General features: G+C 47.3%; 1 protein-coding gene across 1 annotated transcript; it reads left to right on the top strand.

The window, feature by feature from the left end:
- The first annotated feature begins 434 nt into the window (after positions 1-434).
- Positions 435-3,116, top strand: LOC129340588 (galanin receptor 2b-like). The gene is made up of 2 exons (XM_054995464.1): positions 435-808; positions 2,366-3,116. Exons 1-2 carry the CDS (start codon positions 435-437, stop codon positions 3,114-3,116), a joined length of 1,125 nt encoding a protein of 374 aa, XP_054851439.1.
- Positions 3,117-26,706: the final 23,590 nt, after the last annotated feature.

Raw genomic sequence — 26,706 nt, 5'->3', positions numbered from 1 at the left:
GAAAGCTGTATGGCAGAGTGGAGATTTTAGATCCAAGTCTCTCAGCTCCTACTCCAAAATGCTAACCACTAACCACTACCCCACCCTAACTCAGTGATTCTGGAGCCCTGGGCAAAAATCCAGGATGGGGTCCAGAATCCCTGCCATCCCACCTGCTGGAGCTAAACAAAGGTGGCCCTTGCGCTGTTTGAGGTACGTGGGAGCCATTGCTGCTACTGCTGGAAGCCAGCTGCCTGAGCCCTAGACAGGGCAGGGGCAAGAGATGGCGGGCGGCTGCTTTTCTTCTTCTCCCCCCCCCCTTGAGGAGGGCAGTGATGTGGGTGGTTTGCCTGGCCCAGGGGACCTGCTCCTATTGTTCACTTGCTAACTCCATGCCAACCGCTCTTTCTCGTTGCTGTCTCTCTCCTCCTCCCTCTGCATGCCCGCAGCCAAGAATGACCGATCATGAAGACTTTGCCAGCTTAGCTGGGCACTGGAACGTCTCCGACACCTCCCAGTTCAGCCCGGCCAGCATCATTGTCCCAGTGGTCTTCTCCCTCATCTTTCTGCTGGGCACTGTTGGCAACAGCCTGGTCTTGGCCGTGCTGCTGCGGAATGGGCAGATGGGTCACACCAGCACCAACCTCTTCATCCTCAACCTCAGCCTAGCTGACTTCTTCTTCATCGTCTTCTGCGTGCCCTTCCAGGCGACCATTTACTCCTTAGAGGGCTGGGTCTTTGGCTCCTTCCTGTGCAAGGCCGTCCACTTCTTCATCTACCTCACCATGTATGCCAGCAGCTTAACTCTGGCTGCCGTCTCTGTGGACAGGTAACCAAGGCACGGGACTTTCTGTTCCCTGTCAAAAACGCCCATCTCCAGTGCAGGTGGCGGTAACCCTGGGCAGTGATGTAGACCTGGGAAAGGCATCTCTTTGGGATGTTTTCAAAACATCAACATCAGGTTCCAAAAATCCCATTTTGAACAAAGACATTTTGAACAAAATCTTGCCATTTTGATTTAAAACCATACCCGTAACAAATATTAACAGCATTTTATAGCCAATTCATCTGAAGTAAATTGGCAGTAAGGTGGTGAGTACCCCACCCTAACTGGAGCCCTGAGCAAAAATCCAGGATGGGGCCCAGAATCCCTGCCGCCCCACCTGCCGTCCGTACAATGTGTGAGTTCTTTCCCTTATCTGTCTCTTCCCCTATCTTAAAAACACGTGTAGAGGGCCCTAGTTACTAATGGCCACAGAACTGATGTTACCACGTTCAAACCTGGACTTAATTTTTTTTCCTGCTGGTGTCAGGGGCAGGGCAGATGTGCAGGGCAAGTTGGTGATATGGTACACTTTCACCTCTTCCTCCTCTTCTCTCTTCCTCCTGCCTCAGACTGATCTTCTGATGCACGAGGAACATCTCTGGCTCCACCTGCCAGATTCTTTCCTTGAACGCTGACACCTGAACCAGGGACCTGTTCTTGTAGCAGCCGTGCCGAGCTCCCATCCTACCACAGCTGTCAAAATAAACATCATGTTTCTCTCGGGGGAGGGAGCAAGAGGAGCGACCAGTTGTCATCTATGCGCCCCGAAGTGCCTGACTCTGTGCAGAACACTTTAGGAAAAGGGATTCATGTCTGGGATGGTGCTGAGGCTTCTGGGCATTCCGTATCCTGCTTTGTCCCACCCATCTCCCTCAAACTTGTTTCCTGAAAAATCAGGTCTGAAGTGTTTAAATCTTACAAAAATAGCATCTGGTTATGCTCCAAGGGGCTATTTATTGGGGGCAGTCCCAATTTCCCAGTACTTGTCCCTACAGTAGTTATTCTGGAGGATACATTTTACAACAATCATCTAGAATTCTTTAGCTCTCAGCTCCCCCTTACAGGTATCTAGATGTTAAAAATATGGGTGCATACGTGGGGTATCTACTTAGCCATACATTTTTAATCCAGCCTTCCACAAAGGAATACGCACAGAACATTGTGCACAGCAAACCCCCCACCCACAGCCCCATGTTGTACTCACAAACAATCCTGTGAGGCAGTTTAGGCTAACAGTGAAGGGAGACGTAAAGTTAGCTGGGAAGCATAGTTGAATTTCATCTCTCTACAGAGCCAGCAAAGATCACTCCTCAGAGGGTTTGTTAATTTCCTCTTTGCCTTCCTGAAGGCTCTCTCAATTATTAACAAACCCTCTGAGGAGAGATCATAGCTGGCTCTGTAGAGAGAGGGAAATTCAAACTATGCTTACCGGCTAACATTACGTCTCCCTTCGCTTGAGCATCCTCGCGTAATTCGTCTCATGTAATTTAGCTCTAAGAGAGGGTTGTTGGCCCAAGCATCCCCCCCCCCATTTCCTAACATGGTTGACTTCTTTGGCAGATATCTGGCTATTCGTTACCCGCTGCGCTCTCGGGAGCTGCGGACGCCATGCAACGCAGTGGTGGCCATGGCTGTGATCTGGGCTCTCTCCGTGGTCTTCTCAGGGCCTTACTTAAGCTACTACGACCTGATAGAGTGGGAGGCCAGCCACATCTGTGTGCCAGGGTGGGAGGAGTGGAAGCGGAAGATCATAGACACCAGCACTTTCGCCTTTGGCTATGTGGTCCCAGTACTGATCGTTAGCGTCTCCTACACCAGGACCATTAAATTCCTGTGGACAGCTGTAGACCCCATGGAGGACATGTCCGAGTCCAAGAAGGCCAAGCGCAAAGTTACCAAGATGATCATCATTGTCACCGTCCTCTTCTGCCTGTGTTGGCTGCCCTACCACTTGGTCGTGCTCCGCTACCTCTATGGAGACTTCCCGTTCAACCAGACCACCTATGCCTTCCGGCTGCTCTCCCACTGTATGGCCTACGCCAACTCTTGCCTCAACCCCATTGTCTACGCTCTGGTCTCCAAGCACTTCCGCAAGGGGTTCAAGAAAGTCTTTAGTTGCCTGCTAAGAAAGAAGGCCCGCAACAAGGTCCATGTAGTCCATGCTGCTCACACCGCGCCTGGCTTTGAGGCGGGTTCTACTGAAGTGTCCCAGATGAATGAAGACCACATTGGACAGCTGCGTGGGAGTGAAGCAGATCCTAGGTCCTTCATGGCCCCCTCAGGGACAGCAAGGCCACTTCACATTTCTTAATCTGTATTCAAGAGTGATCTTGTGCGCTGCCACTGAGCCATGAGTTCTGCCCAATGCATTTGTTCAGTGGCAGATGCCAGAGATTCACACAGGAACCCTAAAGGCCAGGTGTTAGTTCCTTACTCCCTGCGGCATTGAGATTATCAGATGGGGAGAAATTGCATCATCTGAACCCAGTACAAGGATTTAATAACTGCTACACAATCCCAGTAAATAATAACATTCAATTTATATACCACTCTTCAGGACAATTTAACACCCACTCAGAGCAGTTTACAAAGTATGTTATTATTATCCTCATGACTATCATCCTGAGAGGTGGGTGGGGATGAGAGAGCTCTGAGAGAGCTGTGACCCAGCTGGGTTTAAGCGAGGTGGGGGGGAATCAAACTCGGTTCTCCAGATTAGAGTCTAGCCGCTCTTAACCACTACACCAAACTGGCATACTGGAAATAAGCAGAATTGGTTAAAGACCCAGAGAAGAGATGGGAGCTTTGCTGGGGGAGGGTTCGAGAGGCCACGAAAAGGAATGTCCTCATAAATTGGTACACTTAAGTACCCATTCTTCTATCGACATACTCTGCATATCCATATTACGTGACTTTCCTCTCACGGTGGTGCAAGGCAGAGAGAGCCTCTGAATCTAGCTATCATGGGTGTCTCCAATAGGCCTCGGTCTCCCATAGGCCACAGTCAAATGTTATTTGCACAGCTTGCAGAACTGGCATGGTTATTCATCCTGCACATAGGATCTGGCTTCCCGGGTAACAGTAGTCTGGGTCTGGAGTCATATAACTGAAATGACATTTCTATTGATTTGCCACCAAGCGCAATCAACTTGGCATCTCTTGAATTAGGCCTTGGCAAGAGCTTACTTGATGAATATGCTCGAGAGCTTCGAGCAGCTTTTTCATTTCTAGAACTAGACAAGAATGACTGCAAAATATGCAATGCGATATGGCTTTGGGGAAGGGCTCTTGAGGAAGACATGTGAAGATCCCAGAAAGATCCTAGATACAACAGTTCCACATCTACAGCTCAATCATTTCCTTGGGGAAGAATCAGGGCTACCTGGCACAGAATCTGACTTGCATGGGAAAAGTTCCAGGTCCAGTCCACAGCATCTCCTGTTAAAAGGATCAGGCAATAGGAGGTGGCATGAAAGGCCTGGACCTGAGGACCTGGAGATGCTGCCTGTCAGAATTGGCAATATTGACTATGAGAGACCAATCGCCTGACTTAGGATAAGGCAGCTATCTGGGCTCATGTATGGATGTCCTTCTTACTTATACATATGTATTTATCACAAAATCTAATAAGAGCAGTCCCCCGTGTTAATCATCAAATCTGCATAATGCAACCAGCAAAAGCTACCAATGAAGCTATTACAAATGGGGGAAGCTTTGTGGCTTGCAAAAAATGCAGGGGTGGGGGTGGGGGATAATTTGGCCAGTAAAAAAACCCCTCAAACACATAACTGTGACATCTGTGCATGTGCAGATGCTCCAAACAGCAAAACTGCCGAGATCAGAGCACAGCAACCCAAAATATCACGCAAAAACAAGTGGCAAGGAGGAGGCAATGAAGTGGAGGAGATGTGGAGGAAAGCCAGAGCTAGGGCCAGGCAAGAGAGGGCGGGATGCATTTTATTTCTTGCACACATGTGCAAAACATCTGGAGGCACTTGCCATGCGCGTCACCTTTTGCTGCTGTGGAGTGCAGATCATGGACAGAGCTGCCTTGATGCATATTTTAAAAGAATGTAAATAAGCATAAAGAGTGTCTTTGATTTTTAAAGTGGAGCAGGAAAAATCTTGCAGAATAAATGAATACATCACACAAATGGTGCAGAGCCCTCAGTGGTCTGAAATATTGAGGGGAGTGTAAAAGCATGTTTTCTGCCTTCATCTGTAAGATGCTGGGCATTAAGTTGCTTGGCAGGTCCCGGCTTCTGGTGTAGAGTTTGTCCCCTCCCCCATATATGCTTGGGTAGCATCATGATTACAGATTTAAATAACTACCAGTTCAATTGTCCAGCATGCATCCTCCAACATGGTGTATGTCATCACCTGCCGATAATGCCTGCCTGCTGCCTGACACCTGCTGAACAAGACAGCCTCAGAGCAGGACCCCTGGACCAGCCCATAGACCCACCCAACAACTACAAGATGATATTCCAAAAAGAGGATGGTCCAAGATGTGCACTTAGCATCGATCAGCCAGCTCCAGTGGACTGAACAGAGATTATGAATGGTGTTGCAGCCCAGTGTCAGGGGGCAAAGGAGGAGAGAAAAGCATGACAACCAAGAACCACTGACACAGCTGAATGGAGAAAAAGGAGGCCACAACTTTATTGATTAACTGCTTATGGAGCATTGGCGATGCATGGGGGTCGGATCCAGAGCACTGGCTGACCTGCCTGCCAGCCAATGAAGGCTGCGCCCTCTCAGACCGTTGCTGAGGGGTGGAAATCAAGGAGTGGCAGACAGTGGGATACCGTGTGGGTGTATGCCCCTATGTGGACCCCCTGCCCCTGGGAGTGAGCTTACCCTGGCAGCCCCCACTGGGCATGCCCCACCACAACTCACTTTCAAGATTCCTTAAGGAATCCCCCTATTACTGGGGAGACTGGGCAAGCAGGCCCCTGACTCCCCCCAAAAGGATACGATCTCCATGACCAAACTGCCAGCAAATCTGTGAAAAGAAAAGGAATATAGAACCCCCCCCCCCCCAAGGCCCAGGCTAACAAGCAATATGCAGCTCAATCTTCCATGAACAGGGAGGGCGGGTGGGTGGTAAGGCAAATGCGGAGTGAGGCGAGGATGGTGATGGCAGCCCCGATATAGCACGCTGCCGGACCTGAGAGGAACCCGCGTCTCCCAGGTCTGGGGTCCGGCCGCACCCCCAGCTAGGGTTGCCAGGTCCCCTCACCCTCCAGGCAGGAGGTGGGAGAGCTGGCGCTTACCTCAGTGGTGCCTGCGCACACACACTCCCTGCCTACGCAATGATATCGCTTCCACGAAGTGATGTCATTGCACAGGCCACGTGCTGCCCCCGGGCCAAATCAGTCTGCTGCAGAGTGCAAGAGTGTCACTGGGTCCAAGCAATGGGCCTTTGAGTGCTCCTGTGCTCCACAGCGGCCCGGTTCAGGCCAAATTGGGCTTCTGCGGAGCATGGGAGCACTGCCAGGATGGCGCAACAGGCCCTGGAGTGCATCTGCACTCTGCAGTGGCCTGATTCAGGCCAAAATAATGATTCGGGCCAAGGGCCAGATCCTTTTCTTGAAAGCTGACACTTGACCCAGGAACCTGTTCTTGTAGCTGCCGTACCGAGCTCCCATCCTGCCACAGGTTTGGAAAGAACCTGGAGAGCTTCATCAGGAGAGCTTTAAACTGATGCCGCGAGGGGACGGGGACGATCGACATGGGGATTCCGGGGCCCACCTGGGTAGGGCAGATCAAACAAAGGTACAAGGCTACAAGTGCCTATATACCAGTGCCCCAAGTATGGGTATGATATGGCTTCTCTTGCAAACAGAGGGCTATGATATAGTAGGAATTGCTGAAACTTGGTGGGATGATTCCCGTAACTGGAATGTGGTAATAGATGAGTACAAGTTGTTCAAGAAAAACTGGAAGGGTAGAAGAGGAGGCGGAGTGGCGTTGTATGTGAGGAGAGGGCTTGATTGTCAGCAAGTTCTGGACAATGTGGTTGACATCCCGGTGGAAAGCATATGGGTGGAAATAAGGGGAGGAAGGACAAAGGGTATGGTTGTTGGAGTCTGCTACAGACCCCCTGACCAGGGAGAAGAAATGGACGCTGCCGTCCTTGAACAGATTGGCAGAGTATCCAGACATCAGAACCTTGTAATTATGGGTGACTTCAACTTCCCCGATGAGCGCTGGCAGACAAGCTCAGCAAAGCATCATGAATCACGCAATTTCTTGACCTGCCTGGCCGATAACTTCCTTTTTCAAATGGTGGAGGAAGCTACAAGGGGCTCAGCCATACTAGACTTGATATTAACCAACAGGGAAGAATTGGTAGATGAGATGAAGGTGGTGGGGACCTTAGGGGGAAGTGACCATGACCTCCTTGAATTCCAGTTGCTGTGGGGGGGCCAAGGAAGTTCGTAGCCAGACGCGTAGGTTAGATTTTCGTAGGGCCAACTTCGATGAACTCAGAGGCTTGATGAGAGTCATTCCGTGGGGAAGTGTGCTGGAAGGGAAAGGAGCGAGTGAAGGGTGGGCCATTCTCAAACACGAGCTTTTGCAAGCTCAAGCCCTCACTATCCCAGCAAGACAGAAACATGGTAAGGGCTCCAAGAAACCAATGTGGATGTACAGAGAGCTCCAGAATAAGCTAAGGGAGAAAAAGGAAATGTTCAGGAAATGGAGAGAAGGACAGACCTCTAAAGAGGAGTATATGAGGGTTACTTGGTACTGCAGATCAGCCATCAGAGAGGCCAAAGCTCAGTATGAGCTTGGTTTGGCCAGGGGGGCTCACTACAATAAGAAAAACTTCTACAGATATGTGAGAAGCAAACGCAAGGTAAAAGAGGCAATTGGACCGCTGTTGGGAGTGGAAGGAGAAACTCTGATGGAGGACAGAGAAAAAGCAGACAGGCTTAATGACTTTTTTGCCTCTGTTTTCTCCCTGAAGAACTTGAGCCCATGTAGAGATGGTAGTAGACATGACAGGACAGCTGGGTGGCTAGTTGACATTGACAGGTTGTGGAGAGGCACCTGGCTGCACTGGATGAATGCAAATCCCCTGGGCAGGATGGGGTGTACCCAAGAGTGCTCAAAGAAGTTTCTAGAGAACTTGCAAATCCTCTGTCCGTCATCTTCAAGGCCTCCTGGAGGACTGGCGATGTACCACAAGCTAGATTGGAGAAGATCGAATGTTATCCCACTCTTTAAGCAAGGGAAGAACGATGACCCAGGAAACTACAGGCCAGTCAGTCTGACTTCTGTTGCTTGAAAGATATTAGAACAGATTTTAAAGGAATCGAACTGTAAGCATCTGAAGGACCACTTAGTGATCCGGGCAGAGCTTTTTTTCTGGGAAAAAAGGTGGTGGAACTCAGTGGTGGAACTCAAGACCGCACAATGACGTCTCTTTGGGGCAGGTGGTCAAAGGGGGAGTTTTTTAAAGTTTCAATTGCCCTCTGCAAAAATGGTCACATGGCCGGTGGCCCCGCCGCCTGATCTCCAGACAGAGGGGAGTTTAGATTGCCCTCTGTGCTGCTCACATGGTCACTGGCCATGTGACCATTTTCAAGAGGTGCTGGAACTCCGTTCCACCACGTTCCCGCTGGAAAAAAGCCCTGGTTGTCTCAATAAGAAGATTTAAAATGAATGGCCCATGAAAAAGACTCCCAAAACAGGTGGAATGATTGGCCAGCAAGCTCATTGGCCTGTTTTCTGGATTTGACTACAGCTTGCACACCGCGGCCATCGCTGCTGGTTGGACTGCAGTCTGCATCATATGTAAGATTCTTCCTCACCGTGTCTTTACATCTGAAAAAGAAAACAGAAGATGAGGGTTGACTGAACTTCGTTATTGCTTAGTACTTACCTCCGACCCGGTCTGCTGGAAAGCCAACTGACAAACCCTGTGAAAAAAGGAAAGAAGAAACTTCTGTGACGACTGGCAGGGGGCCAACTTCCTTTTCCTTATATTAAGTTTGTAATGTGTTTATGACAATCATACGATCATTTGCACTTGGATATGCACCTATAGCACTTGCACTTTGAATTATATATACTTTGTGAAAGATACATCGTGCTAATCGTTTTGGTCTCCGGTGGAGTTTTTCCTCTTTTTTTCAGTTTGTCACAGCAATTATGCAAATCCCAAAGCCAGCATTTATATATTAGTTCAGACAATTGACTGACTTGTTTTCTGAGCAAGAAAAGGGTTGGTTTGGCTACTTGTTCTTTCCCTCCAGACAGCATTTCATAATGGGTGATGCTCATGTGCCCAAAAGTGTGCCTGCACCGAACAGCCCCAGGAAACCCCCACTTTCTGTGTAGCAACCTGCTTTCCAGGGGTCACTATTGATAATGAGATAATGGCTCTTGCTACATCACTGGGCCTAGGTCGTTCCTTCTTAGGGGAGGAACATCAAAACATTTTGTGGGAACTGCTAGAATTGCCATTTTTCAGATTATAGTCTCTAACTATAAAATGTTCAAGTGAGCAGTCTTCCTTCTAATGCACATGTAGGTAAATGCTCATGACCATTAATGCTTCACGTGGCCAATAAGCCAAAATACATTTTGGATTACATTTTGGCCAGTAATCCAAAATATGCAGAAATTCAATAAGTGTCACATTGTTCAGCATGGAGATACAGTAATGGAGGGGAGGGGAAGAATGGAGCAATGGAGCAAGTTGCATTGAATTTCCTGCTGAGCTGTTAAAGGCACAACAGCATGCTGAATCACTCTGATCAGTTAGCAAGCCTGACTCTTGACTTGCACTCTTAGGCAATTTTCCACAGGCCAGTTGGCTAGGGATTCTGGAGCAGGAGTGGGGTGAGTGGGTAGTTGTGAATTTCTTGCATTGTGCAGGGGGTTGGACTAGATGACCCTAAAGTTTCCTTCCAACCCTATGATTCTATGATTCTAATGAACTACTTGGAGCCAATTTGGTGTAGTGGTTAAGAGTGGCAGGACTCTAATCTGGAGAACCGGGTTTGATTCCCCACTCCTCTGCTTGCAGCCAGCAGGGTGACCTTGGGTCGGTCACAGCTCTCTCAGAGCTCTCTCAGCCCCACCCACCTCACAGGGTGATTGCTGTGAGGATAACAACAACACACTTTGTAAACTGCTCTAAGTATGGCATAAAGTTGTCCTGAAGGATAGTACATAAATCGAATGTTGTTGTTGTTGTTTTTATTTACACCAGCCTGTGCAATCAATAAAGGGAGAAAAACCACAACCCTGTCATTCAGAGGGAGCTGTAAAGACGCACATTCCAGCCTTGAAGCCCGCAAACGTTTTCACTGGAGTGTGACCAATTGGCCTCAACAGAGCTGGAGAGTCTCAGAGGGTGAACTTCAGAAGCGCAGGCCAGCCCTGAGAAAAGCTGGCGTCACACACGGCTGAAGCGACGGCTCTCCACTCTGCAACGCAATGAGAGCCGCTTCCGTGTCTTATCAGTTCAATGCTCTGCAAGAAGACAGGAGGGCATCTCTTACAGGCAAATCCCATTACAGAGGGATAAATAGCCCTGATCCCAGACATCACCTGGCTCCAACAAGCGCCCCAGTTCAGAAAAAGGGATACCTACAAAAGCCATCTTTCATTTGGACCAATCAAATTAAGCCACAAGTACTGTTTTTTATAATCACTCCTGGAGACTTCTATTGTATTCCTCCCTCTTTCTGTTTCCAGAAGTTCTAATGTGCAGCCTGATACCAGCCTCCCTTTGATCTACTCAAACTGGCACCGCAGTGCCAGAGGCAGAGCTGCACTGTCTGAACCACTTACAGTGCTATCCTATGCAGAATTACTCCAGTCTAAGCCTATTGAAGTCAATGGGCTTAGACTGGAGTAACTCCGCATAGGATAGCACTCTTAGTCTCTGGGCTCTGGGCCTTAAACAGCAAGTCAAGCCAGGGGTCTCCCAATGCAGCATGCCCCACCACTGTGCCTTCCTGCCGGGCGAAGGTCTGAGTAGCTTTGGGGAAGCGGTCTACTTGATCATTCAGGCAGCGGGAGTAAGGAGGAGGAGGAGGAGGAGGAGGAAGCCCCCCCCCCAGGCAACTAGGGACAGTGAGCAGCCACTGTAGAAGCCTTCAGTGGCAGCCCTTTCGAAGTCCAAGGCCTTGGCAACTGCCAGAAGGCACCGACTCTTTGAAGCCAGCCCAGCCAAACCTTCAGACACGCCCCCCCCCCCCTCATCAACTTCCTAGCAGGGACTTACCAGCCCACTGCAGCCAGCCATGCGCTTCATACCAACATTCTAATTAGCTGCCAGATAAAATAATCCAATTATAATGCGAGTCGTTAAGCCAACCAATTCAAAGTTAGGAAGCCAATTAATTGAATGGTGAAGATAAGATTTTTACAGCTGTCATCCATGGGTGGTGAAAATTAGCCCCTTAGGGACTGCCCTCCTTAAGTGCCAAATTTTCCAGTTCTCTGGTGCCTTTACCTGGTAGTAGACTGTCCCCCTTTTTGCTTTGGTGGGGGGGGGGGGAATGAATTTTTTAATCTGTTTTAAAATTCTTCCAGTTTCAGCTCCATCTTCCAGCTCTCTAGGATTCTCTGAATCATTATAAAGGAGAAAATACAAAAGCCTGCATTTTTTCCTCTTTAAAATCTACCCAGCCAGCACATTTATCATTCCATCCTTCCTTTAACAAACCCAAGGCAGCATAAAAGGTCTTCCCTCTTTTATCGACTAGTTCAAGGTCATCCAGGGAACCTTATGTCTGCGTGGGAATTTGAACCCAGATCTCCTCCATAGGTGCCTTAAACGGACACTCTAACAACTCCACCAATAAAGCAGGTAGCCTGGGTCCAAATAGCAAAATCAAGAGGAGGCTGAAGGGTTAAACTCCTCTCCTTATCCTGCACGGTCTCTGAAGCAGATTGAGGCTTGCAATTTGCGTTTTACGGACATAATAGATCTTTGTCTTCAGCTGTTTGTGTCTTCAGCTAGTGATCCTTTGTGTGAAAACAGGAGTGTTAGAAAAGCACCACACCGATGGGACATCAGAAGGAATAGAATTGGATGGAGGCAGGTCATGATGACTATACGTGATGCCTATGTGCCAACTGCCAAATGGGTAGAAGTGCAGCCACACCCAGTTTCTTTTTGCAACTTGCAACATTCGGAGATTGCAACAAATAACCCTGTCAAGATAAACCAAAGGGACATGTGCAGGCATGCAATTTTTCACCCTTGGCAGGCACTAGCACCTAGCAATGATCACCTCCTGGGCAAGTGTTATGGAGGACTGTTTGTTAGACGGCTGGCTAGGTGACTATTTGCTAGGTGATTCTACTTCATCGTTATTAATGGCCCTCTAACATTTTGTGTTATACATCATTTGAAGGTCAATTGCTGCTGCCACCGAAGGTTTCTGTTCATTACTATCCTTTATTTTTCCTGAAGAGCCTCCTAGCATTGATTAAATGCAACACTAAAGCTTCCTATCATCTCCTTCTGTGGCTTGACATTCTGTTATCAAGGCGGCAATAAAAGATCCTCCCTCTGTGATCTTCATAGCATGTGACCTTGAACCAAGGTCCTTTGAGGCTGGAGAACATCCATCACTTTCCAGGGCAGTAAAGGTGGCATACCCAATAAAGCCATCATTAGCTTAGACACTGACACCCCTGGGGTCTGCAGTGGCTGACGGCCCAACAGGTTTTACAGGTTCGTAAAACACTACAAACAGAGATGCCATATGCTAGTTACCCAAGTTTGGGCTGTCTGATTCTTCATGTTTTGCCAATTGTTGGCTTATTATGCAAAGGAAGCATGCTGCAATTGCCCTGTTGCTTTGCCTGCACCAAATTGTCACAAAAAGCTGTGGTGAGATTAAAGGCAGTGTCTTTTGACCAGATCGTCTCATGTTGTTTTCTCTGGATCAACAGGGACAAGGAACTTCTTCTTCTTCTTTTTAATAAACAAGGCTCACCATCTATATTGGTTACTGACCCAAATGGACACTGGGTAGGACTGGGCAAAATGCTAACAGGGTCACATGGCAACCATAATGACAAAAATCTTGTTTTGATGACAGATAATGCAGAAACAAAATGTTAAATGTGTACCACCACAGGCCACAATGGCTCTGTCATGCCACATAGCCCACGTGGCACAGTAGACAGAGTGCTGGACTAGTATCCCTGCTCTACCATGGACAATTGATGGATGATTTTGGACCAACCCAGCATACCTCACAGGGTTGTTGTGAGAAATTGGAAAAGGGGAGAATGATGTTGTAAGATGCTTCAGATCCCTGTTGGAGGGGAAAGTGGGAACTAATTAATTAAAATTTAGAAAAAAATAATAGCTTCTGTCTCCATATCAAGGTGTGAAGCTTCAATGGGTGCCAGCTAGAACTATGATTGTTTACCTGGCTCATTCTTTGGCCCCTCCTACGAGGATCTGATTGGCCAACACTAGCCCCACTCTTTATCAATACCTTGCTTTCTCTCTTCCACCTTTTCAGTATTTGTGGACCGTGAGAACACAAGGGGCATTTGTGTGAGTGTGCCAAGAAGCTGGAATGTTTTTTAAAAGGAAGTCTATGCTCAGCAAATGACTGCAACAGGCAGGCAGCAGACAGAGCTGTGCTGCTAGTTCCTTTGAACAAGCTCCCAAAACATATTTGAGGCTTACAGCAAATCAGACAAGAGGTCCATTATATAACCTAGTATCTACAGGGGCAGAGAGGAGCTGTCCAAGGTACCAGGCAGAAGGGCTTCCTAAGCCAAGCGTGCAAAGCAGGTGCTACTGCCTGCTACTGATCGGAGGCTGCCCAATGATGCCTTGTGTTTCCCTCCATCAACAGGCCATGCATGGAAGATGCATGTTGTGAGTCATGGTCAATTGAAAAATGACCCAGAGTTTTTAATCCTACAGTGAAAGTTGCACTGGTTATTTTTTGCAGATGAAAATCTAATTTTCGTCTGCACTGGGGTTCATCAGCTTTAGGCTGATCCTGCACTGGGCAGGGGGCTGGACTAGATGGTCTGTATGGCCCCTTCCAGTTCTATGATTCTATGATTCTAATTCAGTTGCTCCAGGAGATTGCAGGAGGCACTGCTCACACATTTCTGAATGTAGCTTTGCAGCCATAAGGACTGCATAAGGAACACAAGAAAGTAGTGATTCTCAGGAAGCCAATTTCTCCATCCAGTACCCCATGAGGTACTTTCAGGGACCACAACCTGCAGGCATCTGAGCTGTGCTGTCTCTGCAGATTGCAAGCCACACTGCCAGCAAATGAGGCAGGCAAGACCAAGTTTGTTTTCTGTTTTGCAAAGCAGCAGATGGGAGAAGGGGATAGTTGAACATACACGAGAGGTGAGGGCAACCAAATGGGGTTGAGAGAAAGAGGAGGGAGTATGGGGGAAAGGCAAAACTTGAATTCTCTTCCTTCTCCCCCTAATACAAGAGGTTTTTTTAATGAGACTTTTGAGGCTCTGAGATGAGGATTCCTAATGAATAATCCGGTAAAGAGTGGGCATAATAGAGATCACAGCACACGCTTTGCTGTCTCCTGGAGTGTCGGAGAGGGAGCCAAGTGTGTCGGAAGTTTCCCAGGGGGTTTCGTTCGCGTGGTGCCAGTGGCAGCTGCCCTGTGTGTTTTGATGGCTGGCTGTGTGGCAGCTGCTGACAGCCCTCAGATGTATGCAGCAAGTGCCAGATGGAATCCTCAAGGCCAGGGAGGGGATATTGAACTTTGCAGACAAGCAACGTGTGGGAATTGGGCCCACCTTGTCTTGAAGTGGGAGCTCAGACATTCTGAATGTGCTGGGCAGCACGGGCCCATGCCACCTCAGACTGCATACTTCACAACATTTCAGAAAATAAGGACACTCTTGAGTCCTTCGGGTTGCACCTCATGGATCCATTCTCCAAAGGAAGGAGCTTTACTCCAGCACAACAGTATGGGAGCTCCTGGCCCAGCAGAAGGGCTGGAGGAAAGTCCTGCTGCTACTGGGATAGATCCATGGCAATTGTGCCCACTATTTCTTAAGCCAGTTTGGTGTAGTGGTTAAGAGAGGCAGGACTCTAATCTGGGGAACTGGGTTTGATTCCCCACTCCTCCACTTGAAGCCAGCTGGGTGACCTTGGTTCCGTCACAGCTCTTTCAGAGCTCTCTCAGCTCCACTTACCTTCCAGGGTGATTGTTGTGAAGATAATAACAACACACTTTGTAAACTGCTCTGAGTGTGGCATTAAGTTGTCCTGAAGAGTGGTATATAAATCGACTTTTGTTGTCATTTTTAGTTTTGGTTTTGGTTGATCCTAATTTTTCTTAAAGACTTTTTTTGGGTTCTGTTGTGGATCTATATAGCTGCTTACAGTCTTATGTGCTTGCCGTACATACACAATCTTGTATTCTGGTAACACTGAAAATTACTGCTGGAGCCACACACTCTGCTATTCCACAAAGCTGAAATCTCTTTACGGTATTCATTTGATCTGCTGTTTCCCACCCTTCTCTAAGATATTCTGCAGAATGTTAGTCAAACAAACAGAACAGCTTCCTTTTCTTAAAAACGTACAGGTGTTTAACAGTTATGTAAACCTCACACACAGGGCTTTTTTTCTGGGAAAAGAGGTGGTGGAACTCAGTGGGTTGCCCTCAGAGAAAATGGTCACATGGCTGGTGGCCCCACCCCCTGATCTCCAGACAGAGGGGAGTTAGTTAAGACTAACTAACTTTATTGTAGCATAAGCTTTTGAGAACCACAGGGAGGGAGGGGACACTGGCGTGGAGGGCGATCTCAACTCCCCTCTGTCTGGAGATCAGGGGGCGGGGCCACCAGCCATGTGACTGTTTTCAAGAAGTGCCGGAACTCCATTCCACCACATTCCAGCTGAAAAAAAGCCCTGCTCCCACATCTGGTTCAGAGAGTTGGTAGAACAGTTGAACATTCAGCAGCCTTTACTTCCTTGAGATGCAGCCTTTGGAAAGAGGACAGTTGGGAAATTAGTACAGTGCCGTTATTTCAAATATGGATAATTCTGCCTTTCTCTAAATCTGAAGTGGCCTGCAATATAAACAATAAAACAACAATGTAATAAAAATGAATGGGGGAAAACAAATCAAAGGCAAGGCATAACCAATGGTTAGTAGCAGCAATAAAAAAACACATCAAATTAAATCAGGATGAAATAATAAATATCTCTAAAAGCAGCTTGAAAAAGAGCTTTTTAAAAATCATAGTCTGAAATCACTAACTGCAAGACCGGGTATGGATCATTAAAAAAAAGAATCTTCTGAGGCTCCTACATTTCATGGAGACGTTAAAATGCACAGAGATGCAGTTACTTATAGATGTTCCCTTTGGTCATAAAGAAACTCCCGATTCTTGATTAATTTCTTGAATGCCTTTCCTCCCTGGAAATGTGTCAGCCCCACCAAACAAGGAATGCCAAGCCAACAGCTCTGCGTATGGAGAGGAAACAACTGATTGTTGTTTAGAGGCTAATAACTTATTCTTCATAGTGTTGGAAATAGCAATGTCTGGTGTACTGCAGCAGCAAGAAGGAAGAAGAGCCTCCCATGCAGGGGACAGCAAGGACCACTTAGTTAGGACAGTGAGAGCAGCATCTCTCTTGATTCCTGGGGGTCATTTGCTTGACTTGTCTCCTATTGGGCTAAACAGGGCAATATCCTGCTTCTTCTCTCTCCTGCCACACTTCTTCTCTCTCTCTGCAAGATGTAGTCAGATAGCAAGGATCTCTCTCTCTCTTTACTCTCAAGCATGTATTTCCTCAAATAAACTTTTTGCCTCTTTAATCAGCACAGCGTAACTTCACTGCATTATTTGCACTCAGCTATCACGTAGGAGGATGTGGGCCTCACAGTGAGTGCTGGTTCAGGTGTTAACTGAAGCGATCCCATAACAGGAATGACTGTTCACTTCTATTGCAAGGGGTTAGCTGTGTTAGTTGTCAGCTTAAAGACTAACAACCTTTATTTCAATATGAGCTTTGGGAGTCGTAGGTGGAAACTAGAGTCCAGTAGCACCATTAAGACTAACCAACTTTATTGTAGCGTAAGCTTTCGAGAACCACAGCTCTCTTTGTCAGATTCATGCTTCTCTGGATCTATGAAATAGCCCGGACCATCCAAGTCAGGGGACAAAGCTGGGGTGGTCACAAATTTTCCCCATTGCCTCTGCATTTGGGCATCTGGGCTGTGATAGGGGTGAAATAAAACAAGTCTGGTTGCTTCTTAAAGACTAACAAAATTCGATATGAGCTATTGTCAGTCACAGTTACAATCTATCCAGAAGAGTTAGCCATGTGAGTCTGTAGTTGCAAAATAGTAAAGAGTCCAGTAGCACCTTTAAGACTAACCAACTTTATTGTAGCATAAGCTTTCGAGAACCACAGGTCTCTTCGTCAGATGCTAGATTACCCCAACTTTGTGCCCTGACTTGGATGGTCCAGGCTAATCCAATCTTTTCAGGTCTTGGAAGCTAAGCAGGGCCAGTCCTGGTTAGTACTTTGATGGAAGATCACCCAGGAAGTCCAGGGTTGCTAGGCAGAGGCAGGCAATGGCAAACCACCTCTGTTTTGTCTCTTGCCTGGAAAACCCCAGCAAGGGTTGCAGTAAGTTGGCTGTGACTTAACGGCACTTTACATACACACTAGCTTTGTACCCGTGAGTCTTTGGGGGAGGGGGCAACTGAAGCGCCTCCCATGTCACACCTGCCCCAGGTCCCCTAAACTCTATGGTCATAGATGCAGAGGAGTTAGCCGTGTTAGTCTGTGGTAGCTCCTTCCCCCTCCCCCCCTAATTGCCTCTTCTCTCTCCTCCCCTTCTCCTCCCTCCTCTTATGTATTTGACCAGTCTCTGTATCATGCATCTGACGAAGAGAACTTGATTCTCAAAAGCTTATGCTACAATAAAATTGGTTAGTCTTAAAGGTGCTACTAAACTCTATGGGCAGCCCTGCAATTAGGTGAGGTTGGTGGAATGCAAACTGCAATAACGTTGTGTCTCTTATTGTGGTATAGCTGCTACCAGGGAGAAAGTAAAAACACTCAGTAGGGACAGATTAGCTTGTCTTACAACAATCAGTTCCACCCTAAGGGAGCTGCTGTAACACCTGCAATGGCTTTCAAACACAACATTAGGAGCAACAGGGTGGTAGAATTAGCACATCAATTGCTCTGCTCATGCAGGCTCTTCTGAATATTCTCCTGCCCTCTCTTCCAGCCATTACATAATGAAGTGAATTGCACTCTGGAACTAGTCATTTGATGCATTTAAATTAACAAATTATTGGCCGCGCAGACACCGTTTGGTCTCATATCGATTGTGCTGAATCAATTTGAGTCTTGCTTTGTGTTTGCAGAGGCATCGTGGCTCTGATAAGGAGCTGGTGTAGACAGGACTGCAGTTCTGACTTCTAGCATTTAGTACCGCTTCTCCCTCCCTAACTGATCACAGGACAGATGGCTAGATAGCTGAGTAAAAAGAACAGAAAATGCATGCTCTGTTATCAGAAAGGCAAGACTTTTCAGAGCTGGTATCAATTGGGGAATTCATTCCATAGTCACATGGAGGCCCTGCTTAGTATGTCTCCATTCAGTGAGTGGAGGTGGGTGGCTACTAGGACCCGTGCCTTTCTGTGTGATAGCAACAGCAGCACCATCATTCATGTATCAAACTGGCACTCATCAATGAGTGCCAGTTTGGTGTAGTGCTTAAGAGCGGCTTCTAATCTGGAAAACTGGGTTTGATTCCCCACTCGTCTGCTTGAAGCCTGCTAGGCAACCTTGGGTCAGTCACAGCTCTCTTAGAGCTCCCTCAGCCCCACCCACCTCACAGGGTGACTATTGTTGTGGGGATAATAATGACATACTTTGTAAACCACTCTGAGTGGGTGTTAAGTTGTCCTGAAGGGCGGTATATAAATCAAATATTATTATCTAACTCGTCACAGGGCTAAATCAGTAGATAACCCAGGGCTTTTTTTCAGCAGGAACGCGGTGGAACAGAGTTCCGGAACCTCTTGAAAATGGTCACGTGGTCGGTGGCCCCACCCCCTGATCTCCAGACAGAGGGGAGTTGAGATTGCCAATCTAAACTCCCCTCTGTCTGGAGATCAGGGGGCGGGGCCACCAGCCATGTGACCATTTTCTCCAAGGGCAACCCACTGAGTTCCGCCACCTCTTTTCCCAGAAAAAAAGCCCTGAGATAACCTAAATCCAGAGATTGGAGCCATGAATAGGCAAGACAGATCCTTAAACTCTAAAAAGCCACACACTGGACAACTTTGGAGGAAAATCTGATATATGGGGGAGAAGTGGGGTTAGCCCACCCCCCCATAACAGAAGCAAGGCCTTTTCTTTAAGAAAAAAATGCCTTCTGTACCTCAAAAGGTTGTTGTGAGGAAAAATGGAGGAGAGGAGAATGATGTAAGCCCACTGTGGAGAAAAGTGGGGACCAAATGAAATAAATAAATAAGAAATTTAGCAGAAGATGGGGGGGGGCAGATAGAAGCTTGTTTGGTTGGTGAGTTGGCAAGAAGGAGGGGAAAAGCAGGGAAAGGTGAAGATAGGGGGGCTGCTAGGAGGAGGGAAAGAGTAACAGCATGAGGGTGAGCCTGCCAGGGGAGGGAAGGAGGGAAAGCTGAAGACAGACAAAGGGAGGTTGGCTGGTGAGCAGTGGCGTAGCATGGGAAGGGCCAGAGGGGCAGTTGCCCTGGGAGGAAAATTCGTAGGGGCGCAAGAGACTGCACCGCACCCTTGGGGAGGCGCCTGCGTGTTGAAGGAGCGGCAGGCTTGCTGGGCGCCAAGCCGGCATTCCTGCAGTGGGCCAAGCTGGCTACAGTGGTGCAGGCAGCTGAGGCGGTGCGGGTGGCTGTGCGACGCCCTTGGGGAGGCTGCCCGCACCGCCTGTGTGCTGACGGGGTGGCTGGCTCGCTGGGCGCCAAGCGGGCCTTCCCGCAGCAGACCAGTGGGCCGTGGCAGGGTAGGCAGCTGCTGCGGAGGGGGGCGGCCATGTCCTGTGCAATGACATCACCGAAAGTGACATCATCACGCAGGCCCGGGAGCGTGGGAGATCAAAAAAGAAAAGGCAGGGTACTTGCCTTGCCTGGGGCTCTCTTAACCTACGCTATGCCACTGCTAGTGGGTGGGAAGGAGAGAAGGAAGCAGGGAAGGGGGAGAGGCTATGAGGGTGGCTTTCAGAGAAGAGAAAGAGAAAATTGTGGGGGAGGGCAAAATTAGATGCCCTCCTCAAGTCCTTGACGGCCCCCACTTCTATTTCCCTAATGCCCTCCTTGCTTCTGTAAATGTGGTGCTTTCCTTAATAATATTTAGATACCCATTTTAAAACATTACTATTTTCCCAAGCTTTTAATTCCTAGTTTATTGGGGCTGGTTCATTCTCCCAATATGCAGCTCTCTTGATCTGGTTTTAAAACGGCACATGGGAGTTTTATCTGCCGCTACATTGTTTTGTTTCCAAAGGATGAAAAAAAAAGCGGCTATTAAATTACTCTGTTTAATGTCGGCTCTGCTGCTGGAACTGTTTCCTTGTTATTTATCTGTTGCAATTGTTTTGATTTGTTGTTTTTGCAGTTGACCTTGGGGTTATTAAGCTGTTCATATTGAAAGTTAGAAAAATACAGGGCTTTTTTTCTGGTGAAAGAGGTGGCGGAACTCAGTGGGTTGCCCTCGGAGAAAATGGTCACATGGCTGGTGGCCCCGCCCCCTGATCTCCAGACAGAGGGGAGTTGAGATAGCCCTCCGCGCCGACAATCTCAACCCCCCTCTGTCTGGAGACCAGGGGGCGGGGCCACCAGCCATGTGACCATTTTCAAGAGGTTCCCGAACTCCATTCCCCCGCGTTCCCCCTGAAAAAAAGCCCTGGAAAAATATATCCATCAGCAAAACTGGCAAGGGACCCTCTACTTCTGTCACAGAACTGCAACCCAGCACAGAGGTTTCTGTGATTCACGCAGCATGCCACGCACTGGACAGGCTCGTTCTTACCAACAATCACTTTGCTTCAACTGAAATCGCACCCCTAGAAATCATCCCGAACTACCCTGCAGCTGCACATTGCAGGAGCCAACCAATGGGGCAGAAGTACTCTTTTTCAGGGGATGCATCCCACCAGGACTCGTCTTCTCAACTAAGGAATCACAGAGTGCCTCTGAACACAGCCTGGAGCACCACTAAGTAATGGTAGTTTATTCATTCATTTATTTTTTATTTATGTCCTTTATACTCCACCTTTCTCACTGAGAATCAAGGCAGATTATATAGTGTGAAATTAGTACAGTCAGTATCGAGGACATTTCCATACGGTGTCAAGGACAATTCCACAAACAATGTCATAGGATTTTACAAAGACGTAACATTAGCAAGGATCCAATACAGAGCTGAAGAATTGCTGAAACAGAACACTATAAATTCTAGGACATTAGACAACATGAAGCACAAGTAACTCATAGGAGCACATATTTAAGACAACAGGTAGTACACAAGGCAACATAGTGGTGAAGTCTATGGTCCCTAATTCATTAGTGAAGCATTCAAGACCCCCTCCCTACAATACTTCCCTCCTATCTGAGTAAAAAGCCTTTATGAATAATTTGGGTTTGCATCATTTGCAGAAAGATAGGAGAGTGGGGGCTCTCCTGACCTCCTCAGGCAGACCATTCCATAGGGCAGGGGCCACCACAGAGAAAGCCTGTCTATGGGCTGCTGTCGATTTCACCCATGTGCAGGCTGGCACCTGCAAGAGCCCCTGTTCAGATGAGCTAAGCTGCCATGGAGGAACATAAGGACTGAGGTGATCTCGTAGGTATGCCGGGCCAAGGCCGTGAAGAGCTTTGTATGTGATAACCACTGCCTTGAACTGAGCACAGTAACTGATAGGTAGTCAATAGAGTGACAGCAGAATAGGGGTGTTGTTCATGCTCCTGCTTGCTCCTGATAACAGTTGAGCCGCAGTATTTTGCACCAATTGGAGCCTCCTAGTTAACTTAGATGGGAGACCAATGTATAGTGCATTACAATAGTCAAGTTTTGATGTTACTATAGCATGGATTCAGGTGGCCAGATTGGCCAGGTCGAGGTAAGAAGCCATCTTCTAGGCTAGAGTGAGGGCCAAGCTACAAGTGATGAATGACACTTGAACGGCAAGTGGATCGAGTGGAGAGCAAGTGAACAGGGAAGAATACACTTGCTGTTCAAGTGTCATTTGTCACTTGTAGTTTGGCCCTGAGATTGTAGTATTTTTTACGGCTGCCTTAACTTGTTTTTCTAGTATTCGCACTGGATCCAGTATAACCCCTAGGCTCTTAACCGAGTCTGCAAGGGTCAAACGAACTCCATTGAAGGTGAGGCATACAGTGTCTTTCAAGATCTCTGCCTTCCCAACAAGCATCACTTCAGTCTTGTCTGGGTTCAATTTCAATTTGTTATTTTTCAGCCATTTCACCGTGGCTGTCAGGCAGCGATCTAAGATTTCTACTGCATCCTGTGGGGACCTGGATAGCGAGATATAATAGAGTTGGGTGTCGTCTGCATATTGGTGACATCCCACTCCTTAGCTGCAAATGAGTTGTCCTAAAGGTACAAACTGTAGCTGAATCCTACCAATCCCAATTTGAGTTCCCTGCAGCTACACAGCAGCTTTAGGGAGTAGCTATTAAAAATGAAGGAGACCTTAAATGGCCTCAGAATGCCTCCATGGGGTGTGTGGGGGGGGGGAAGGATCCTCTCTCCTCCCTCAAATGGTTTCCACACATCAAAAAAGCACAGGAAGGAGTGTCCCCCCCCCCGTTTTTTCTGCTCCACATGGAGTATTTTGTGCCCATGGAGCAGTAAAAACAGGGGGGGGCTCCCCCTGCTATTGTGACCTGGGGAAATGACTTGAGGGGGGAGGGACGAGCCCCTCCTTCCCCCACAGAGGCATTCTGAGGCCATTTAGGCTCTTTTTAAATTTTTTAACAGCCATTTACTTTTTAACTGCTATATGGCTGCAGAAACCAGCACGTCTAGCTTGACCGCCTGAGATGTTTTAGTTCTCTTTGCGGGTTGATAGATTTGTCATGCATTAAAAACCCGTAATAAACACTGATATTAAAAAGAGAGAGAGGCTAATGATGGCTCACATTTTCCGCCTGCATATTTGAACAATATTTGTCATTGGATTGCTGAGGCTGACTATTATTGAGTTATAAGTTATTTGGTCCCATTATCTTCCTTTGCGCGCTTCAGCTTGCGAATGTAATCCAGGCCGTCTCATTCGGCAGAAATAATGACATGAGCCTCCCCCTTCTGAATCAACATGCAACACTGCAACCAAAACAAGATTTGAAACCAGAAGCAAAAATTGCATTACGTGGCCTTCTGTGAGACTAGTGCCTAGAGCAGGTCAGTTTGACGTCGTGTTCTTGGCCGTGTTTAATTCTGTGCAACCTGCAGAAACTGAAATACTGGGATGGAACAATTCAGGGAGTTGATTATAGGCCCAAGCCACAGTGAGGAGGGACTGGTGAATATACACTCTTCTGCCTGTTCATGACTAATGCAACAGTGAGGGTTTTCTAACAAAAATATAGTGCAAGGGGAGCTCTACCCTGCCACTTCCCATGTTGTTGTGACCGGCTACTTTTTCATTTCTCTCCCACCCTGGGCTTGATATCAGAAGTGAACTGAAGTGTAAGAAAAATGTCGAGGGCCATGTAAGGCATGGGAAGGCACAGGGTTCAGCTGAGCTCCCTTCATTTGAAAACCCATTTTTAAAAAAAATAGACACACACACACCGCCACTGATTCAGCTGTGAAAACGTGGACGCAGGTCTAGAAACAAATGGGTCCATCCCTCCCCTCCCCTCCGGTTCTAAAAGACAAACTGAATTGTACAAGTTCAGCCTAGGTTCTCATACTGTGGGCCTAGAACCTTCTGAGTACAGAGTCTGTTCCTTCTCTGCCTAACACTTCCAAGGCAGAGCTCTGTAGAAGTTAAGTAGTAGTAATAGTGGATCACAGTAGATCGAAACCAGTGCTGCAATTTAAAACAACTGAACTGCAAACTTGGGGAAATAGGCCAACACAGTGCAGTGTCAGACTAGGATCTAGGAGAGTCGAGTTCAGATCACCTCTATGAATCTTGCCATTCTCTCTCTGTCTAACCTACATTATAGGGTTGTTGTGAGGAGGAAAGGGAAAGCCACTTCCATGGAACATTCTTCTTTAACAACTCATGCAAAGCGGCCAATACTGTGGACAAGTTGGGCAGAAATCTATGATAATAGTTTAAAATGCCCAAAAATGCTTTCAGCTCTGAAACAGATGTTGGTTTCGGGGCCTCTGCAATGGCCTGCACTTTATCACTGACTGGGTGGAGGCCTGTTGAAGGCCCTTGAGGGTAAGGACAATTTTGGGGGAGGCAGAAATATCATGTCTGTACCCCTACATCCATTCCACTGTTCTATGTGGTGAACCATTGCTAATGCTGTATCTTAATGTCATTTTGCAAATGCCTTAACCATCACTTTTGTTTCACAAGCATCCTGAGAACACAGCTGGCTTATCTCCTTCCTTTGAAGCTCCCAGAAGTGACCTTGCACTGTCTGAAATGTTACAGTTTAATCTTATGCCTTTTGTCCTGTCTAGGCTGATGTATAAACCCTGGAAGAAATTCCCAGACCGTTTCCTGCGCAAACCTGTGGTCTAGCGGGGAGGGGGGAAATGACTGGGTATTTAGAGATGTACTTTCTTCAAGTTTCTATTCCTGTCAAGGAACAAGTACTGCTTTCTTGCTTCTGAGTAATCCTATGGACATATATATGGAAATGATTTGATTTCTGAATAAAACCATTTAACCAAGAGCCTGGACTTCTTATTGCAATGGTACAGGGATCTGTCTCCCATATCCTGTCATCCATAGCCTGACAGATTTTTTATAGTTTAAATATTTTAAGGTAACTAGTATATTTAATGGATTTTAATGTGATTTTGATTGTTGTTACTCACTCTGAGCCCACTTGAGGAGAGAGCGGGTTATAAATTTAATGAAATAAATAAATACATACATATCCATCCCTTTATTCTCCCTTCCCCTCATGTTTTCAGGAATATTTTAAAAACAGTTGCAGTCTTTTCCCACAGCTCCTATCAATCTGGGAGCAGCTGCTATTTCTGATTAAAAGCGCTGGAAAGGTGATCCCAATTATGGGTCTCACAATGCCTCATCCATTGAACTCCCCCCCCCTCCCCAAACTGTTCAGACTATTCTATAGTATATTTTAAAGATATTGTATTATTCACTAGCGTAGCTCTGAGTGAGGCTCTGCATGTGAAAGCAGCAATTTGGGGTGGGGGTGGGGGGGTTGCTTATGTGTGGCTTACTGTGGCTTGCCGTTGCTGACCTGAGCCCCACGAAGACTTGCCGGCACTGAATTGAGAGAGGTTGAACAGCTCGGCAGAGTGTCTCCGCCAAGAGAGGAAAAACACTCCTAAATATTAAAAGCATGCTTGATATCATTTCCATTTATGAAGCACTAATAAACGCCAGAATGACAGCCAAAAGCTATTTTCTGTGTATTTCTTCTGAGATTTCCTAATGAGATTATCATTATTTTCAGCAAAAACAGTAAACGCATGAAAACGACCTTCGACATCAAATCATATTATCTGTGTAAGATGGGGGTTTGGTACTCAAGAATATGGGGAGAAAAGAAGCAGCCCCCCCACCCCCAGAATGCAGATGCTTTATCTGCAATATACAAACAACAAACACGGCTAGCAGGTAGAAAATCTTTGTTTTCCTTCTGCAATTAAAACTCCTTGCTTTATCATATGAAGCTGACTTCATTTAATAGTTGTTTCTACAGTGCCCGCCTCCCCGCCCCCCCCCCCGCCAGAATGGGCTTCCTTTGGACAGCCATGAAATCCTGTCATTGGTAGCCTTCAGAAGGGCAGAAAACACCTTTTTGTTGCAGAAGGTACTTTCAAGAGGATCCCTTGGTTCTTTGTACATATGGGGCTGCCATTTATATGTGCCAGAGATCTGATGGAATTTATGAAATACTTTTTTATTGGCATGTTTTTTGGCTGATTTGGGCTTTTAGAAGGAAAGGTGGGTTATAACGACAACAACATTCGATTTATATACTGCCCTTCAGGATAACTGTCCACTCAGAACACTTTATAAAGTATGTTATTATTATCCCCACAACAATTACCCTGTGAGGTGGGTGGGCTGAGAGAGCTGTGAAAGAGCTGTGACTGACCCAAGGTCACCCAGCTGGCGTCTAGCTGAGGAGTGGGCAATCAAACCCGCTTCTTCAGATTAGAGTCCTGCCACTCTTAACTACGACACCAAACTGGTTCTTGCTTTCAAACCAATCCTGGTCATACGTGTGGGGCGGGGACTGCAGTGCCCAGCTGCCATGCCCTTGATTCGCTTGATGGCGCTTCTGCAGAAGAGCGTTTTCTTGTGCGGCTCAGATATAGCTCCTGGCCCATTGCCATTGGTCACACTCCAGACTGGCCACTTGGGTGGCTGCCTCACTGTCCTTTGTGGCAGGGCTACCTCTGAGGCATCCCTCTTTTGTTCCAGAATTCTTGTAGCAGGGGACATGTGCAGACATATAAACAGGAGCATGGCAAAATGTCAAGGCATTGCTGCTGCTGCTGTGGGAGGGCGGTCAGCATATACACAGCCGGAGCTTTCAAATGCCATTGCATCTGACCTTTAGCAGCTGTCCACAATCCTGATGTGACAAGTTCAACGCCGGCTGCCTATGGAAACCCACCCCTGCAGCAGAACTGATTTTTGTATTGTATGGGAGGGAGGAAAGGAGAAGGAAGCCACAAGCACATCTTCATGGCAAATAAGGACAAA

Source organism: Eublepharis macularius, chromosome 12, assembly GCF_028583425.1.
Source record: "Eublepharis macularius isolate TG4126 chromosome 12, MPM_Emac_v1.0, whole genome shotgun sequence".
Classification (NCBI taxonomy): domain Eukaryota; kingdom Metazoa; phylum Chordata; class Lepidosauria; order Squamata; family Eublepharidae; genus Eublepharis; species Eublepharis macularius.
The sequence above is the reverse complement of the archived record's forward strand: the minus strand, read 5'-3'. Positions and strand labels throughout refer to the sequence as shown.